Consider the following 19,881-nt stretch of genomic DNA (forward strand, 5'->3'; position numbering starts at 1 on the left):
TATTTTATTTTTTATTTTACATTTTTTTTAGGGAGATTACAGCCTTTAATCTCCTCAAAATAAATGTGCATATAAACCATGAACAATTTAATTATAGCTGTATTTATAAAATGCTTACTAAAATATTAATTTTGGGAGAAGGCTATATAAAGCATGAACTGACTATTTACTAATGCTTAGCTAAGAATTGCAGCTATTATGAAGTGTTACCAATGCATTTACTAATGTTAACAATTGAGACATTATTTTAAAGTGTTACCAAATCCTTAAATAATTTAAAAGTGTTTTGTTATGATTTCATTAACCTATAAGCATTTGTGAAATAGTTCTGCTTGCATTAAAGCTTAGTCTTCATCTGTGAGCTGAACAGTTTTACTGTTACATCCTTGAGATTATGTAAATTCAAATAAATGTCATGTCACAGGGTGACAGAGGTCAGTATCAAATGAGTTTGAAATTATTATTTGCAGCACAAATAAGGTTTTTTAGGATTTTTTTTAATCCCTGAAACTGTCAGAAAAGGATAAGGCCTAAGATATTTCTTAAGATGTAATGATAACAGCACAATTAGCAACAACAACAAAAAAATAACTATTTAAAATACAGTTTTTTTTCTGGTGATTAAAGAGATGTTTAAGTCTCTCTCTCTCTCTCTCTCTCTCTCTCTCTCTGTCTGTCTGCCACTCAGCTCACACCCCTCCCCCACTCACACTCACACACACACACAGAGTCAGCACACAGAGTGACAGAGTGAGATCAGATGTCTGACAGTTTTCTAATTTTCTTTTAATCATACAGTGCTGTAAAGTCATGAAACTATGCATATTTCCTCAGAATCACTGGTTTTCTAAATTAAAAATGTTTTTTAAAGGTTTGGAAGCTGCAATTTAAAAATACAAGACGATTAATGTTTCACTTTTTACTGTCATTTCAAAAAATCACCACAACAAAACCGTTCAAGCTAACCAAAATCTGTTCGCAATTTAAGTTCCTCGATGTTTTTTCTTCATGTAGACAACGTTTGGTGTGTATAGTGTACTTCCCCTGTGAGGAGTATTCATTAATTCACAACTGTAAAATCTCAAAAATACACATTCAAATCAAAATAGCCGACTTCCTGTTGATCGTAGCTGATGACTGTGAATTAGAAAGTTGTCCGTCTTGAAAAGAACAATTTATGTACCAAGTTTGGTGTCTGTAGCTAAAACTAACCCCCCCACTTTTGACAAAAGGTGGCGCTATAGAGTGCCTCCTTCACGCCCTTTTAAAAGCTTTTGCCATTATCTAGCTATCACTAATACTGATATGTGTTTTGAGTTTCATGTAAATCTGAGCTTGTTGTATGCCTCAAACTCACCATAACAGAACATTCAAGTTTGACACGTTGCCATGGCAACACTATATCAGATATCAATATCCCCACAACAGATTTACATCGGCCGTGTTTTGTCATTATTCTGATGAAGTTTTAAGTAAATCGAGTAAAAATAAGATGCTGAATTCAAAGCATTTGGAAAATGACACACTTCCTGCTGCCAGTTGGTGGCGCTATAACGTTGACTCTTAATAGCCACATATATACAATCGGTATCATACAACGAACAAACCCATGAAGTTTGATCAAATTCAGGAAATGTATGTGGATGTTATTAGACATTTCCTGTTTCTCATTTCTCGCCATAAGTTCCATGCCTCGCCACGGGCAAACCGTTCGAGATATCAAAAATCCCCTCGCAATTTTTCATCCTCAATGTCTTGAGATCATGTTCACCGAGTTTCGTGGCGAACGGGTTGAAAACCTCAGAGGAGTATTTCAAATTCCAGAGCATGCTTTTTTTAAACAGCCCTAAATAGCTGACTTCCTGTTGGGCGGAGCCTATGACATAGAGTGCGAAAGTTGTTCGGCTCAATGAGATCTATAAGTGTACCGAGTTTCATATAAATACATGAAAGTGTGTGTGAGCTATGGTTCAAGATTTCTGACTGTGTTCCAGGGGGCGCTGTAGAGTCCCTGTGCCACGCCCGGGGCCCAGTCTCTGTGGCGTCCTGATGGCCGCAGATTCCAATGTGTGTGCCAATTTTCAAGAGTTTTTGAGCATGTTAAGGCCTCCAAAAACCCCCGGAAGGTTTAATAAAAAATAAAAAAAATAATAATAACAAGAATAATCCTTAGAAGAACAATAGGGCTCTTCGCCCCTTCGGGCTTGAGCCCTAATTAAAGCTGCAAGCAGCGATGAACGGGCCCTCGCACCCGGGCTCACCGCCATCGTGTGGCTTTAGTAAAAAGGTGAACGTTGAGAAATATGCATTTAATGTCCTAAATATAAGTGGAATATATCAAAGTATATCCCATATATGTGCCAATCTTACCGTTGCCAGCAGGTGGCGCTATCATTATAATGGAATATTGGCCTTCAGATGTGTTCAGGCCAGGACTCTTATCAAACAAGTGAAGTTTGGGGAAGATTGAACATTTTATGCTTGAGTTACAACAACTTCTCTTGCTGTGGCAAGACATCAAATTTTGTCATGGCGCCATGGAAACGCCCTTTAACAAAAACTCAAGATCTTCAAAAGTTAACATTGCACAGGCCTTTAGATTAGACTGACCACAAAATATATGTTAATCTTAAAAAAATTATAGGAGTAGTTTGTCGCAGTGTAAAATATGTAACTTCCTGTTGCCAATAGGTGGCGCTATGACTATAACTGAATATTGGCATGTAGATCTGTTCAGGTCAAGAGTCTTATCCAACATGTGAAGTTTGGGGCAGATTGGACATTGTATGTCTGAGTTACAGCAACTTCCTTTTTCATGGCGAAACATCGAAATTTGTCAGGCCGCCATGGACCCGCCCTTTAACGAAACCTCAAGTCCTTCGCAATTTATTATCGCAAAGGGCTTTAGATTACACTGACCAAGTTTGGTGTTGATCTGAATAAATCTCTAGGAGGAGTTCGTTAAAGTAGAACCCCTGAAAATGGCAAAAACAATGCCAATATTGCAGAGAAAATTCTAAATAACCGACTTCCTGTTGGGATCCGGATTTCGTACCAAGAGACTTTTTTGTAGGTATTGGTGCGTTACATGTGTGTACCAATTTTTGTACATGTACGTGAAACATAGCTCGAGGCGCACTCCGTTGAAAGTGTATAGGTGGCGCTATAGAGCCATTCTGCCACACCCGGTGGAATATTGGCCTGCAGATCTGTTCAGGTCAGGACTCTTATCACATATGTGAAGTTTGGGGAAGATCGGACATTTTATGCCTGAGTTATAACATCTTTTATTCCCATGGCGAGACATCGAAATTCGTCGCGGCGCCATGAACAAGCCTTTTAACGAAAACTAAAAATCTTCACAACTGAACATCGCACAGGCCTTTAGATTAGACTGACCACAAAAAAGACACTGATGTCATAAAATTTCTAGGAGTAGTTCGTCGCAGCGTAAAATATGTCACTTCCTGTTGCCAATAGGTGGCGCTATGACTATAACTGAATATGGGCATGTCAATCTGTTCAGGTTCGGAATCTCATCAAACATGTGAAGTTTGGGGCAGATTGGACATTGTATGTGTGAGTTATAGCAACTTCATTTTTCATGGCGAATCATCGAAATTCGCCAGGCCGCCACGGACACGCCCTTCAACGAAAACTCAAGATCTTCGCAATTTAACATCGCAAAGGCCTTTACATTAGGCATACCAAATTTGGTGTTGATTTGAAGAAATCTCTAGGAGGAGTTCGTTAAAATACAACACATGGAAATGACCAAAATTACACAAAATATGCTCATAATATTAAAAATAACCGACTTCCTGTTGGGTTTAGAATTTCGCTCCAAGAGTCTTTTTTGTAGGTATTGGTGTGTTACATATGTGTGCCAATTTTCGTGCATGTACGTGAAACATAGCTGGAAGGCTGTTGATTTTCTTGGTATAGGTGGCGCTGTCGAGCCATTTTGCCACACCCTCTTCTGAATCCTATATCAGACGAAAATTTTCACCAGGTTTGACGCGTGTGCAAAGTTTCATGACTTTTTGAGCATGTTAAAGCCCTCAAAAATGCGATTCATTCGGGAGAAGAAGAAGAAGAAGAATAATTAAAGCTGCAAGCAGCGATGAACGGGCCCTCGCACCCGGGCTCACCGCCATCGTGTGGCTTTAGTAAAAAGGTGAACGTTGAGAAATATGCATTTAATGTCCTAAATATAAGTGGAATATATCAAAGTATATCCCATATATGTGCCAATCTTACCATTGCCAGCAGGTGGCGCTATCATTATAATGGAATATTGGCCTTCAGAGGTGTTCAGGCCAGGACTCTTATCAAACATGTGAAGTTTGGGGAAGATTGAACATTTTATGCTTGAGTTACAACAACTTCTCTTGCTGTGGCAAGACATCAAATTTTGTCATGGCGCCATGGAAACGCCCTTTAACAAAAACTCAAGATCTCCAAAAGTTAACATTGCACAGGCCTTTAGATTAGACTGACCACAAAATATATGTTAATCTTAAAATAATTATAGGAGTAGTTTGTTGCAGCGTAAAACATGTCACTTCCTGTTGCCAATAGGTGGCGCTATGACTATAACTGAATGTGGGCATGTAGATCTGTTAAGGGCAGAAGTTTTATCTAACATGTGAAGTTTGGGGCAGATTGGACATTGTATGTCTGAGTTACAGCAACTTCCTTTTTCATGGCGAAACATCGAAATTTGTCAGGCCGCCATGGACACGCCCTTTAACGAAATCTAAAGATCTTCGCAATTTAACATTGCAAAGGGCTTAAGATTACACTGACCAGGTTTGGTGTTGATCTGAATAAATCTCTAGGAGGAGTTCGTTAAAGTACAACCCCTGAAAATGGCAAAAACAACGCCAATTTTGCAGAGAAAATTCTACATAACCGACTTCCTGTTGGGATTCGTATTTCGTACCAAGAGACTTTTTTGTAGGTATTGGTGTGTTACATGTGTATACCGATTTTTGTACATGTACGTGAAACATAGCTCGAGGCGCACTCTGTTGAAAGTGTATAGGTGGCGCTATCGAGCCATTTTGCCACACCTGATGGAATTTTGGCCTTCAGATGTGTTCAGGCCAGGACTCTTATCACACATGTGCAGTTTGGGGAAGATCGGACATTTTATGCCTGAGTTATAACATCTTTTATTCCCATGGCGAGACATCGAACTTCGTGACGGCGCCATGGACACGCCTTTAAACGAAAACTCAAGATCTTCACAACTTAATATCGCACAGGCCTTTAGATTAGACAGACCACAAAAAATACATTGATGTCATAAAATTTCTAGGAGTAGTTCATTGCAGTGTAAAATATGTCACTTCCTGTTGCCAATAGGTGGCGCTATGACTATAAATGAATATGGGCATGTCAATCTGTTCAGGTCAGGAGTCTCATCAAACATGTGAAGTTTGGGGCAGATTGGTCATTGTATGTGTGAGTTATAGCAACTTCCTGTTTCATGGCGAATCATCGAAATTCGCCAGGCCACCACGGACACGCCCATTAACGAAAACTCAAAAGCTTCGCAATTTAACATCGCAAAGGCCTTCAGATTAGGCATACCAAATTTGGTGTTGATCTGAATGAATCTCTAGGAGGAGTTCGTTAAAATACAACGCATGGAAATGACAAAAATGACACAAAATTTGCTCATAATATTAGTAATAACCGACTTCCTGTTGGGTTTCGGATTTTGCTCCAAGATACTTTTTTGTAGGTATTGGAGAGTTACATGTGTATACCGATTTTCATACATGTACATGAAACGTAGCTCGAGGCGCACACCGTTGAACGTGTATAGGTGGCGCTGTTGAGCCATTTTGCCACACCCACTTCTGAAACCCATATCAGACGTAAATTTTCGCCAGTTCTGAGGTTTGTGCAAAGTTTCATGACTTTTCGAGCATGTTTAGGCCCTCAAAAATGCGATTCATTTTGGAGAAGAAGAATAATAATAATAATAATAATAATAATAATAATAATAATAATAATAATAATAATAATAATAATAAACGGAGCAATTCCAAGAGGGTCCTCACACCATCGGTGCTCGGGCCCTAAATATAGCTGCAAGCAGCGATGGCGGGCTCAAGCCACCAATGCCATCGCCACCCCGGTGGCATCAGGTAAACTGTGCCGAGCGGGCACATGCATTCACAATATCCCTCTGGCAGTGAGGTTTTAAAGGGTATGGCGGTTAAAGGGTTAATCCGAATCATCTAGACTTTAAAATCACATTCTTATGTTAAATATATATATATATATATATATATATATATATATATATATATATATATATATATATATATATATATATATATTTAGTAACACTTTACAATAAGATTTCATTTATAAACATTATGTTAACATGAACAATATTTATATAGCATTCATTCATGTCATTTAATATTCCAAACTTAAACATTAAAACATTGTTTTATTGTGATTTTTTTTCCAAGCACATTTTACCAATTCCAAGCCATATCAATCTTAATAACTACCATTATTTTTTATTTAATCATTTATGAGTGCTATACAATAGTCCAGGAAAGCTGGAAGAGAAAAACTCCTTATATTCATGTGCAGAATCATTAGGCATGTTTTCTTTTACAGATGAAATGCGCTAAAAAAGAGTTTTAACTCAAATGTTTTTAACTCAAAGTCGAAAATTATGAAATACCCATGAGAAATATCAAACACAAATGCAATACAGAAATGGATAAGTTAAGATTTGACCATTGTACAAAAATGCTGACTGGGTCATGAGGTCAGAAAAGAAGAAGAAAAAAAAAAAAACAGGTCAAGAAGAACTGACAAAAATAATTGCAAAATAATTAGGAATTAATGTGAAGATTAATTTTTATTAAATTCTGCAAGACAGACTTTCAGGAAAGGAGGTGGAATAAAAATGAGCTCCTAAATCTTAACCCCGGATTCAGGAAAATATATTCCTCAAACCATCGGACAAGAGGAGGTGGTGCTGGTCCTTCACGAGTCACTCTAATCTGTTCATAAAGCCTATATATAAAGTCTTAATATGTAGTATTTCACAATACTTCATGGTATTCTAATTAAATCATTTTTTGGAATCTTTGATTTCTCAGAACCTGACACATTGTAATTCTGAGACTCCAAGAAGGTGGCAGTTCTGTAAAATGTTGGCACTGGAGACTAAATGCTCCCTGATAGTTTCACAACTAATTCACTTAACACACACACACACACACACACACACACACACACATTACCCACAGTGACAGAGGGACAGAGTGACATCAGATGTATGATAGTTTTTTAATTTTCTATCATCCATATAGTGTTGTATAGTCATGAAACTATGCATATTTCCTCAGAATGACTTGTCTTCTATGTGTAAATTTTTTTTAAGTGTTTAGAAGCTGCACTTAAAAAAATAAAAGACATTTACTGGTTACTTTTTTACTAATATTTTAAAAAATCACCACGACAAAACCATTCAAGCCATTCAAAATTCATCCGCACCTGTACTGTAAGATACATTCTTTAAACTGGTAAAAGAGGATGTGGTGCTGATCCTTCAAGTCACTCAAAACGTATCTGTCCATAAAGCCTATAAAGAATTATTCTTAATATACAGTTCACAATACTTCAGCTTGTTATTCTAATTAAGTGAATGTCATTTTATCAGTAAAATACATAAAATTCATATTATTTTTCTTTGAAAGATTTCTATAAATGATTTAAATCATACTTGTTTCTACAATAATTATTTAAAAGTAATCCTATAGCTCCATCTGGTGGCCATTATTGGTACTAAGAATTGCAAGCTTGATTTATATGTTATGATAGTTTTAAATTTATGTTGGCTCTTGAAAATGATAAAGCTATGAAACTTACTGTGCTTCCTTCAAATGATGACTTCTACGTATATAAAAAATTATGAAGAGTTGGAATTAAAAATTTTAAAGATATAGTAAAATTACTATTGTATTTTTTTTATGTTACTTTAATAAATCGCTATGGCCACACCATTTAAGGTATCCTAAACCCATTCGCAATTTAACATCTTCAGTATATGGCTTCATGTTAAAACAGTTTGGTGTGAACTACTTGTGTCTTCTTGGAGGAGAATGAATTCATTTACAGGCTGATTTTATCATAAATCCACAATAACATTTATGAGTTCTGTATCAATCAGTGTTGTTGTTTGTTTATTTTTTATTTATTTTTTTCATAGGAAGATAACTGACCCTTTACTCTCCTTTTTAATAAATGTGCTTATAAACCAAGAACAAGCTATTTATAGCTGTATTTATAAACTGCTTACTACTGACTATTAATATTGGGACAAGGCTTTATGAAGCATGAACTGACTATTTACTAATGAGTGCAGTTATTATAAAGTGTTATCAATGCATTTGCTAATCTTAACAAATTAGACATTATTTTACAGTGTTATCAAATCCCTTAAATGATTTGTAAGTGTTTTATAATGATTTTATTGACCTAAAAGCATTTGTGAAAGTTCTGCTTGCATTAGAGCTTAGTCTTGATCTGTGAGCTGAACAGATTTACTGTTACATCCATGAGATTATGTAAATTCAAATAAATATCATGTCACAGGATATCAGAGGTCAGTATCAAATTAGTTTGAAATTATTATTTGCAGCACAAATAAGGTTTTTTAGGATTTTTAAAAATCCCTAAAACTGTCAGAAAAGGATAAGGCCTAAGATTTCTATGTGAGTGGCTAAATTTGTTTGTTTTTATAACTATAATGCATAAACTATGAAACTATACAAAATGTATAAAAAAGTACAAGTTATTCTTTTCCAATGTTTTTAATTTATTTAATTTTTTTTTTTTTTTTTTTGGATTTACATTTTAAAAAATTAGCCTACGGCGATCATTCTAAACATCTTGAATAAAACCTGTCAATATTTATTATAGACCACTATAACTGTGTATAATCTAACAAACGAGTTTATTATGAAAATAAAAGCGTGTACACCAGATAACTTGGACGATAAAGAAATTGCTAACAATAGTATAATAGAGCATGTTTTAGGTTTTTAGGCGTTTAGATGCAGAAATGGACAAATCAAATGTAAAATAAAATGTAATTGATTTAATTAAATATAGATTAAGTCTTGTTAGAGCAAAATAATAAATAAATACGTACACACATTAAAAAAGCAGCCAAGATGAATGAGTTTAATTTTTTTATATAGATTAAAATTGAAGACAGAAGCAGCTGGTATATGCGGTCACTTAATATTAAAATCCAGTAGATCCACTTCAGATTTAATTCTCAACAGTTTATGTTCACGTGGCTGTTTTCGTTTATATTAGCCAAGCTATTATGTATTTTGAAATAATCTTGTCCGTGATGTGTTCGTTCTTACGACGAAAGGCAGAATCCTGCAGCTCGAGAGATACATGTTATTCTGCCAGTCGCGCTTTCAAATAGTCTTGCACACTTAAACGGGTCACAAACACCTGCATTTAGCTCGTGTTGTGTTATAATAGATGTATTGTGTGCATTTATGGCAATAATTTATTTTAAAAAGCTCTTAAACAAGAATAAATTCGTTTGTTTTGAACTTGTGACACTGTGTGCGCTGATCGGAGCAGTGATTTCAGATAGGCAGCCGCAAATATTTCATTTTCACACAAACAGTTCAAAAACATCTTAATTTAGCTCTTGGTGTGCTCTAATTGGTGAATTGTGTGATATCGCTGCAATACTTTATTTTTAATAGCTATAAAACAAGAATAAACTCGTTTTTTCTGAGCTCATCATTCCACACGCTCCTGCTCAGAGCGGTGATTCATCTCTCGTGTTTCTCACGTATCACTGACCACACATCAATTATTAATGAGCCCTGACCCAGTAATAATCATATATGTTGGTTTAGCTTGTCACTGTGAATTAAATCCAAGTATTTATTTGTATTTTAACCGATTTAAAATCGAAACCAAAAGACAGTCTCCTCCCTCTTTAACTCCGGTAACTGCACCTGTAGGGGCGCTATTTCTCTCAGACAATGGAAGTCTAAGCACACACACTCAAACAGATGGACAGAGTGAGATGAGATGTCTGACAGTTTTTTAATTTTCTGTTATCCATACAGTGTTGTAAAGTCATGAAACTATGCATATTTACTCAGAATAACTTTTTTTTCTGTATGAAAAAAGGTTTTGAAGTGTTTGGAATTTAAAAATGCAGGAAAATTAATAATTCCATCTTTATTGTCATTTAAAAAAATCACCACGACAAAACCATCCAAGCTATCCAAAACCCATTCACAATTTAAGTTCCTCAATGTTTTTTCAACATGTACACCAAGTTTGGTGTGTATAGTGTTACTCTCCTCTGAGCAGTATGCATTAATTCACGGCTAAATGTAAAAAATAATCCACATTCAAATCAAAATAGCCGACTTCCTGTTGGTCGTAGCTGATGACTGTGAATTAGAAAGTTGTCCGTCTTGATAAGAACAATTTTTGTACTGAGTTTGGTGTTTGTAGCTAAAACTAACCCCCCCCACTTTTGACAAAAGGTGGCGCTATAGAGTGCCTATTCCACGCCCTCTTATGAACTTTTGCCAGTGTCTAGCTGTCACTAATACTGATATGTGTTCTGAGTTTGATGAAATTCTAAGCATGTTATATGCCTCAAAATCACCTGAGAAGTATTCCAGTTTGACATGTTGCCACGGCAACAATTTTTTAGATATCAATATCCCCCTTGCAGATTTATATCAGATGTGTTTTAACATTATTCTGATGAAGTTTGAAGCAAATCGAGTAATAATAAGATGCTGAATTCAAATCATTTTGAAAATGACACACTTCCTTCTGCCAGTTGGTGGCGCTATACCTTTGACTCCTAATAGTCACATATATGCGATCGACATCATACAACGAATAATCTGATGAAGTTTGATTAAAATCAGGAAATGTATGTGGATGGTATTAGACACTTCCTGTTTCTCATTTCTCGCCATAATTTCAACGCCTCGCCACGAGCAAACCGTTCGAGATATCAAAAATCCCCTGGCAATTTTTCATCCCCAGTGTCTTGAGATCATGTTGACCGAGTTTGGCGGCAATCGAGAAAAAAACCTATGACAAGTATTTCAAATTCCAGAGCATGCGCTTTTTACATAACTCTAAATAGCTGACTTCCTGTTGGGTGGAGCCTATGACATGCAATACGAAAGTTGTTCGGCACGATGAGATCTATATGTGTACTGAGTTTCATATGAATATGTGCAAGTATGTGTGAGCTATACATCAACATTTCTGACTGTGTTCCAGGGGGCGCCGTAGAGCCCCTGTGCCACGCCCGGGTCCCAGCCTCTGCAGGCTCCTAAAGGCCACAGATTCCAAAGTGTGCGCAAATTTTCAAGAGTTTTTGAGTATGTTAAGGACCCCCAAAGCCCCCACAACTTTGACGAAAAATTTGAATACTAAACCCTAAATAGCCAACTTCCTGTTGGGCGGAGCCTATGATATGCAATACAAAAGTTGTTTGGATTGATGAGATTTATATGTGTACCGAGTTTCATACGTCTACGAGCAAGAATGTATGATATATGGCCCTCCATATTCCAGGGGGCGCTGTAGAGCCCCTGTGCCACGCCCGTGTATCAGTCTCTGCCCGGCCCTAATGGCCGCAGGTTCCAATCTGTGTGCCAATTTTCAAGACTTTTTAAGCACGTTAAGGGCCCCAAAAGCCCCCGAGACGTTGGAAAAAAATAATAATAATAATAATAATAATAATAATAATAATAAAAAATAATCCTAAGGAAAACAATAGGCCTCTCGCCCTTTGGGCTTGAGCCCTAATAAGAAGAAGAATAATCCTTAGAAGAACAATAGGGCTCTTCGCCCCTTCGGGCTTGAGCCCTAATAACAAATAATCCTAAGGAAAACAATAGGGCTCTCGCCCTCCAGGCTTGAGCCCTAATAATAATAAAAAACAAAGCAGATACAAGAGGGTCCTCGCACCTCGGTGCTCGGGCCCTAATAATAATAATAATAAACGGAGCAATTCCAAGAGGGTCCTCACACCATCGGTGCTCGGGCCCTAACTATAGTAATATTGCACAGTAGAGTATGCTGTACTTCAAGTAGGCTTAATAGCTAATAATAATAGTTTATTAATAAACACAGAAACTCTGGTTACAACCCACCAAAATAAAAGTTTGGTCTAACTCAAAGAAATAATGTAAGAAATTGCACAGTAAAATATAGCCTACTTTAAAAAAGATATACTAAAACATTATTTTAAAGGAATATCACACAAGTTTTCATAGAAGTTTTAATTTAAGCTTGCCAAAACAATAACACTATATTTTTCAAAAACAATTTCTAAAAGTACATTTGTATTTGTGCCTATAATGTTTATTTGTTTATTATTATTGTCAGCTAATAAAAGCTATGCTTCAGGACCATATTCATATAACATCTAAGGCTAAATGTAGCTCTTGACTGGTTGAGTTAGATGATGATTAACACTAAACTGTAGAAAATCAGTTGAGTCTCCCCAGCTGGAAATGTCATTGGCTGTTAAAGTCTTGTGTTTCTTATAATAAATTGACATATTGATAACACTGAATCTTTTATAATGCTCTTAATGACATGTGGATGCATACTGTATGCATTAGTGAGTGTGTGGTGCTTATGGGGTATGGTCACTTATTCCTTATATGAACTGTTTCAAATGCAAGACATTGATTGCATGAGATTAAGTTTGTAAATGATAGCCTGTGTCCTTTTGTAGTGTGTACATATATTTATCATCAATCTGTGATAACTGTGACTAAATTCAGTATATATACGTCTGTCATATGTTGCCACCCCTCAAAAACTCCTGCCCTCTTCTCACCACCCCATCAATATTTTTCTAGATCCGCCCCTGGTGACGGGTGGGGTTTAGTTTAGCTGTGTTTTGTGTGTAGTTAGGTGATGGGTGGAGCTCAGCGCTGTGTGTAAGGCAGATGCAGCAGCAGCTCGTGGAGCTTCAGTCGGATTCACAGATCTAAATCATCTGACCGTCGCGCACTTTCTCATCAGATGAGTTTCTGTTTCCAGCGCGCTGAGTTAGGCAGCTGAAGGACTAGTTTAGCTGAGTTAGGAAGCTGGAGGACTAGTTTAGCTGAGTTAGGCAGCTGAAGGACTTGTTTTACTGAGTTAGGAAGCTGGAGGACTAGTTTAGCTAAGTTAAGCAGCTGGAGGACTAGTTTAGTTTAGTGCTGTCCAGGTCGCGCGCGCAGCGGTCAGGTTGTGTGATCATGTGAAGGTGATTATCAGCGGAGGATCGAGGATCGAGCTGCGGGAGGATGAATGTATTTCTCCGGCTCGGATTCTCATTTCTGCTGCTCTTCTGCGCGTCTGTTTCTGCTCAAGGTGAAATATCGATATTAATATTTACACTATATCACTCTTACTTCACTGATGTAGTGACGAGCATCATCAGTATCTGTTGCGTTTCTACTGCTGTCAGTCAACTACATGTGTTAGAGTTCTGAGACATGATAAATTACATGCCAGTGTTTATTCATCAGTAATGCGTGTGTGTGTGTGTGTGTGTGTGTGTGTGTTTAGATTCAGCATGTGGAGCTGGATGTCATCACGGCTTCTGTGAGCAGTCTGGAGAATGCAGGTGTGTGTGTGTGTGTGTGTGTGTTGGGGTATTTCATATTTTTAGGAACTTGAACTATTGAATGCTGTCAGTGTGTGAGAGATTTCAAACTATGACTAGAAGAGCCTCACTTATGTAACCCTGACCACAAAACCAGTCGTAAGAGTCAGTGTTGTTGTGTCATCATCATCATCTGAATAAATGATCTCTCCAGTGATGTGTGGTTTGTTCGGAGGACAATATTTGTCTGAGATACAACTATTTGAGAATCTGGAATCTGAGGGAGCAAAAAAATCTAAATATTGAGAAAATCATCTTTAAAGTTGTTCAGATGAAGTTCTTAGCAATGCATATTACTAATCAAACATTAAGTTCTGATATATTTACAGTAGGAGATTTACTAAATATCTTCATGAACATGATCTTTACTTAATATCCTAATGATTTCTGTCATAAAAGAGAAATGTATAATTGTGACTCATACAGTGTATTGTTGTGTATTTCTCCAAATATCCGTCTGTGACACTGATGCTGCTTCTGTGCTGCAGGGTTACGAATGTTCTTAAGAAAGATGTGTGTGTGCGTGTGTGTGTGTGTGTGTGTGTGTGCGTGTGTGTGTGTGTGTGTGTGTGTGAGTGTGTTACAGGTGCAGAGCAGGTTGGCGCGGTGCGGTGTGTGATCAGTGTGTTCCTTCACCTGACTGTGTTCACAGAGTGTGTGATGAACCCGGGCAGTGTGTCTGTGAGCGCGGCTGGACGCGTGCTCGCTGTGATCGAGGTCCAGAGTCCTACAGAGCTTTATAAAGCAGCATCAGCAGAGATGAACATGCATGACCTGAATTATTTGAAATAGATTGATTCAGCTCAGCACACTGTGATCTTTCGTCAGGATTCGTCTTTGAGCTTCAGCGTGCCGCAGCTGTAGTGTAGTGTAGTGTAGTGTTGTGTAGTGTGGTGTTGTGTAGTGTACTGTAGTGTAGTGTGGTGTTGTGTAGTGTAGTGTCGTGTGGTGTTGTGTTGTGTTGTGTAGTGTAGTGTTGTGTAGTGTGGTGTGGTGTTGTGTAGTGTACTGTAGTGTAGTGTAGTGTACTGTAGTGTAGTGTAGTGTAGTGTCGTGTAGTGTAGTGTAGTGTAGTGTAGTGTAGTGTAGTGTAGTGTAGTGTAGTGTAGTGTCGTGTAGTGTAGTGTACTGTAGTGTAGTGTAGTGTAGTGTCGTGTAGTGTAGTGTAGTGTAGTGTCGTGTAGTGTAGTGTCGTGTCGTGTCGTGTCGTGTCGTGTCGTGTGGTGTGGTGTGGTGTGGTGTAGTGTTGTGTAGTGTAGTGTAGTGTAGTGTAGTGTCGTGTAGTGTAGTGTAGTGTAGTGTAGTGTTGTGTAGTGTTGTGTAGTGTCGTGTAGTGTAGTGTTGTGTAGTGTTGTGTAGTGTCGTGTAGTGTAGTGTTGTGTAGTGTAGTGTAGTGTAGTGTAGTGTTGTGTAGTGTAGTGTTGTGTAGTGTTGTGTTGTGTAGTGTACTGTAGTGTAGTGTCGTGTCGTGTCGTGTCGTGTAGTGTAGTGTAGTGTAGTGTAGTGTTGTGTTGTGTTGTGTTGTGTAGTGTAGTGTAGTGTAGTGTAGTGTAGTGTTGTGTAGTGTCGTGTCGTGTCGTGTCGTGTAGTGTAGTGTAGTGTAGTGTAGTGTTGTGTAGTGTTGTGTTGTGTAGTGTACTGTAGTGTAGTGTCGTGTAGTGTTGTGTTGTGTAGTGTTGTGTAGTGTACTGTAGTGTCGTGTAGTGTTGTGTTGTGTAGTGTTGTGTAGTGTACTGTAGTGTAGTGTAGTGTGGTGTAGTGTAGTGTTGTGTCGTGTCGTGTAGTGTAGTGTAGTGTAGTGTAGTGTAGTGTAGTGTAGTGTTGTGTAGTGTTGTGTAGTGTCGTGTAGTGTAGTGTAGTGTTGTGTAGTGTTGTGTTGTGTAGTGTACTGTAGTGTCGTGTAGTGTTGTGTTGTGTAGTGTTGTGTAGTGTACTGTAGTGTAGTGTAGTGTGGTGTAGTGTAGTGTAGTGTTGTGTCATGTCGTGTAGTGTAGTGTAGTGTTGTGTTGTGTTGTGTAGTGTAGTGTAGTGTAGTGTCGTGTAGTGTCGTGTTGTGTAGTGTTGTGTAGTGTCGTGTAGTGTAGTGTCGTGTCGTGTCGTGTCGTGTAGTGTAGTGTCGTGTAGTGTAGTGTTGTGTAGTGTTGTGTAGTGTTGTGTAGTGTTGTGTAGTGTAGTGTTGTGTATTGTTGTGTTGTGTTGTGTAGTGTAGTGTAGTGTAGTGTAGTGTTGTGTAGTGTAGTGTAGTGTAGTGTCGTGTAGTGTAGTGTTGTGTAGTGTTGTGTAGTGTTGTGTAGTGTTGTGTAGTGTAGTGTTGTGTATTGTTGTGTTGTGTTGTGTAGTGTAGTGTAGTGTAGTGTTGTGTATTGTTGTGTAGTGTAGTGTTGTGTAGTGTAGTGTCGTGTAGTGTAGTGCTGTGTAGTGTAGTGTTGTGTAGTGTCGTGTAGTGTAGTGTCGTGTAGTGTAGTGTCGTGTCGTGTTGTGTAGTGTTGTGTAGTGTTGTGTAGTGTTGTGTAGTGTTGTGTAGTGTTGTGTAGTGTAGTGTTGTGTATTGTTGTGTTGTGTTGTGTAGTGTAGTGTAGTGTGGTGTAGTGTAGTGTAGTGTTGTGTCGTGTCGTGTAGTGTAGTGTAGTGTTGTGTTGTGTTGTGTTGTGTAGTGTAGTGTAGTGTAGTGTCGTGTAGTGTCGTGTAGTGTCGTGTTGTGTAGTGTTGTGTAGTGTCGTGTAGTGTAGTGTCGTGTCGTGTCGTGTCGTGTAGTGTAGTGTCGTGTAGTGTCGTGTTGTGTAGTGTTGTGTAGTGTTGTGTAGTGTTGTGTAGTGTAGTGTTGTGTATTGTTGTGTTGTGTTGTGTAGTGTAGTGTAGTGTAGTGTTGTGTAGTGTTGTGTAGTGTAGTGTTGTGTAGTGTAGTGTCGTGTAGTGTAGTGCTGTGTAGTGTAGTGTTGTGTAGTGTCGTGTAGTGTAGTGTCGTGTAGTGTAGTGTAGTGTCGTGTAGTGTCGTGTAGTGTAGTGTTGTGTAGTGTTGTGTAGTGTTGTGTAGTGTGGTGTAGTGTTGTGTCGTGTCGTGTAGTGTAGTGTAGTGTTGTGTTGTGTTGTGTTGTGTAGTGTAGTGTAGTGTAGTGTCGTGTAGTGTCGTGTAGTGTCGTGTTGTGTAGTGTTGTGTAGTGTCGTGTAGTGTCGTGTCGTGTCGTGTAGTGTAGTGTCGTGTAGTGTCGTGTTGTGTAGTGTTGTGTAGTGTTGTGTAGTGTTGTGTAGTGTAGTGTTGTGTATTGTTGTGTTGTGTTGTGTAGTGTAGTGTAGTGTAGTGTTGTGTAGTGTTGTGTAGTGTAGTGTTGTGTAGTGTAGTGTCGTGTAGTGTAGTGCTGTGTAGTGTAGTGTTGTGTAGTGTCGTGTAGTGTAGTGTCGTGTAGTGTAGTGTAGTGTCGTGTAGTGTCGTGTAGTGTAGTGTTGTGTAGTGTTGTGTAGTGTTGTGTAGTGTGGTGTGGTGTTGTGTAGTGTAGTGTTGTGTAGTGTTGTGTAGTGTAGTGTTGTGTGGTGTTGTGTAGTGTAGTGTCGTGTAGTGTAGTGTCGTGTCGTGTTGTGTAGTGTTGTGTAGTGTTGTGTGAACGCTGGAGCTGTGCTGTGACAGTAACTGTGTGCATCTGTTGTTTTCTCTCAGAGGTTCACCGGTGTTCATCAAAGCTGTGCTCGGGAAACTCTACCTGTGTGCAGACCAGAGGAGGAGGACACGTCTGTCTCTGTTCTCCTGGACACACCGGGGAAAACTGTGAGCTGAAGACAGGAGCGTGTTCAGAGACGAGGTGCCTGATTCTCTCTGAAGAAGAGACAGAACGACACTGTGTCCCCTGTTAAACATCTCGAGTGAAAAACATGTCAGAAATATCTCATAGACTGCATACATCATCCTTATTTGACCTTATTTGATCACATCTTTACACTTTTCAAGTCGAGTCACATTTATTTCTCTGTTTTACACAATACAGATGGTTTCAAAGCAGCTGTACAGTAATAAACAGGAAGATACCAGAAACAGTGATGCAGACTTCATCAAATTTTAAACAAACTCAAATTCCGCTGTAAATCAGACGACAGTGTAGTTTTTCAGTCAATATTGCTAAATTCTTCAGTCATGAAGGAAATTTGATTCAGTGTACGGCATAACAATACAGTCATTATTCAGATCAATTCAAGCCAAAAAAAGAAGTGTTAAAGTGTCTAAGACTAAAACTACATTTGTGTAACATTTTAATTAAAAAGTGTGAATTCTTTTGATATTTTGCTAGATGTGACCCTGGATCAACAAACCAGTCAAAATTGAGATAAATCTCTCCAGTGATGTCTGGAATCTGAGGGAGCAAAAAAATCTAAATATTGAGAAAATCATCTTTAAAGTTGTTCAGATGAAGTTCTTAGCAATGCATATTACTAATCAAACATTAAGTTCTGATATATTTACAGTAGGAGATTTACTAAATATCTTCATGAACATGATCTTTACTTAATATCCTAATGATTTTTGTCATAAAAGAGAAATTTATAATTGTGACTCATACAGTGTATTGTTGTGTATTTCTCCAAATATCCGTCTGTGACACTGATGCTGCTTCTGTGCGGCAGGACACTGATAATGAAAAGTCATGTTTTTATCTGATGTGTTCGCTCTCCTCCGCAGCTCTCTCTGTCAGAACGGAGGAACCTGTGTGAACATGAGTGACTCTTGTCTCTGTGCTCCTGGATTCACCGGCTCGTCCTGTGAGCTCCACATCAGCCGGCTCAAGCACAGACCCCGGGTGAAGGTGTCAGGTCACACTTTCCACAAGCTGCAGCGTCCGGTCGAGTCTGATCCACTGGTCACCCGCAGCCAGATCATCTGCTTCTCTGTCCTGGGTCTCCTCACCTGTCTGGTGATCCTGGTCACGTCGGGCATCGTCTTCTTCTCCCGCTGTGAGACGTGGATGGCCAACACTAAATACAGCCAGCTGGTGCGACAGCAGAGAGACCAGCTCCTGAGAGCATCTGACCTCGAGCAGCGTTCACTCAACATCATCCTGCCGGAGAACATCAGGATGAGCAACTACAGCAGGCTCTACACGTCTATATGAAGCTGACGCGTGACCGAGAGCTGAGGTGCTTTACACAGAGAGAACATGAGACACAGCTGCGGTATTTCAGGGTTTTTAAGATGTACAGCGAACCACACACACACACACACACACACACAGAGAAATACATGGTTTCTAGTTAACTCTAGTTACACTCAGTGTTTGAGTTCAGTGACTAGTTCATGGTTAAAGCTGCATCAACAGATTCACCTTATCTTCATGTTTTCATCACCTGAGCGTTTCATTTTCATGCACATATTTACATGTGAACAAATGATTAATGTAGCACTAAATAAACCATTGTTTTCAGCTCCATGAGCAATGCAGATTATTCATATTTCTGATTGCTCATGCTGTCTGGACGGATATGGGTTTGCCTCTTTTTAACTAGCGCTTACATTCCTCACTGATGGATGTTTGTTCTTGTTTTAAGCATCATTTTATTCAATTTATAAAAATGTTTGCATTTGCAGTAAATTCATGTTGATTTAAGAATATTTAGATATTTAGTCATTCAGCAGAAGCTTTTGTCCAGATCAGGACGATGGAAGCAATGGAAATCAACAAAAGAGCAATGATTCGCAGATATTTCTACTGGAAAACAGAAATACACAAGCGATATTCTTTTTTGCAGTGTATATAACATTTAATGCCACATTTTTTTGAGGCGTTCATTTGTGGAAAGACGAAGAGTTTTTCAGACCCACAACTTAAATGTTGTTTTTTCTGAACTCATTGTTAGATATTAACTATCGTTTTTTTAAACATAAGCACGCTTCTTTTTTGATCATTTTCACAGAACACAAGACTTTAATATTCTTGATCTGCTGTACATCACAGACTATATCACCATGCTGTGTCCAGGTCTGTTTATTCCTCCTTCTTCTTTTTTTATTTGGTCTCAGAAGGTCTTATAAAAGAACAGAACTTCTTCCTCTACACTAGCTCAGATTTCTGCTGATTCCTGAGGTGTATTGGTCATGGATGGAGGTGAATGACCGCTCGTTTGTTCCTGGACTGTAGCTGGTCAGGGGACGGTGTTTGCTGCCATCTTCCGGT

At 38.4% G+C, this 19,881-nt stretch overlaps 2 protein-coding genes across 4 annotated transcripts in view; one reads left to right on the forward strand and one right to left on the reverse strand.

Annotated features, from left to right (window-relative positions):
- LOC127976795 (mitochondrial basic amino acids transporter-like) overlaps positions 1–19,881 on the reverse strand; it is a 289,596-nt gene that overhangs the window by 206,681 nt on the left and 63,034 nt on the right. The gene's annotated exons all lie outside the window — the stretch shown is intronic.
- On the forward strand, positions 13,006–19,867 carry LOC127976797 (protein delta homolog 1-like). 2 transcript variants are annotated; one of them, XM_052581471.1, is made up of 6 exons: positions 13,006–13,431; positions 13,630–13,687; positions 14,313–14,443; positions 17,379–17,520; positions 18,393–18,847; positions 19,728–19,867. In XM_052581471.1, exons 1-5 carry the CDS (start codon positions 13,365–13,367, stop codon positions 18,820–18,822), a joined length of 828 nt encoding a protein of 275 aa, XP_052437431.1. In that variant the 5' UTR covers positions 13,006–13,364; the 3' UTR covers positions 18,823–18,847; positions 19,728–19,867. The 2 variants fall into 2 exon arrangements, with proteins under 2 accessions (XP_052437431.1, XP_052437432.1); XM_052581472.1 differs by lacking the exons at positions 14,313–14,443; positions 19,728–19,867 and having other exon boundaries at positions 13,007–13,431; positions 18,393–19,190.

The sequence above is a fragment of the Carassius gibelio genome, chromosome B17 (assembly GCF_023724105.1).
Source record: "Carassius gibelio isolate Cgi1373 ecotype wild population from Czech Republic chromosome B17, carGib1.2-hapl.c, whole genome shotgun sequence".
Lineage (NCBI taxonomy): Eukaryota > Metazoa > Chordata > Actinopteri > Cypriniformes > Cyprinidae > Carassius > Carassius gibelio.

What these genes read in the sequence shown, in the direction of transcription:
- LOC127976797 (XM_052581471.1), top strand. Translation starts at nt 13,365, where the DNA reads ATGAATGTATTTCTCCGGCTCGGATTCTCATTTCTGCTGCTCTTCTGC. An exon ending in GAGCAGTCTGGAGAATGCAG is followed by an intron (nt 13,688 to 14,312) that starts GTGTGTGTGTGT and finishes AGTGTGTTACAG; the next exon opens with GTGCAGAGCAGGTTGGCGCG. An exon ending in GCGTGCTCGCTGTGATCGAG is followed by an intron (nt 14,444 to 17,378) that starts GTCCAGAGTCCT and finishes GTTTTCTCTCAG; the next exon opens with AGGTTCACCGGTGTTCATCA.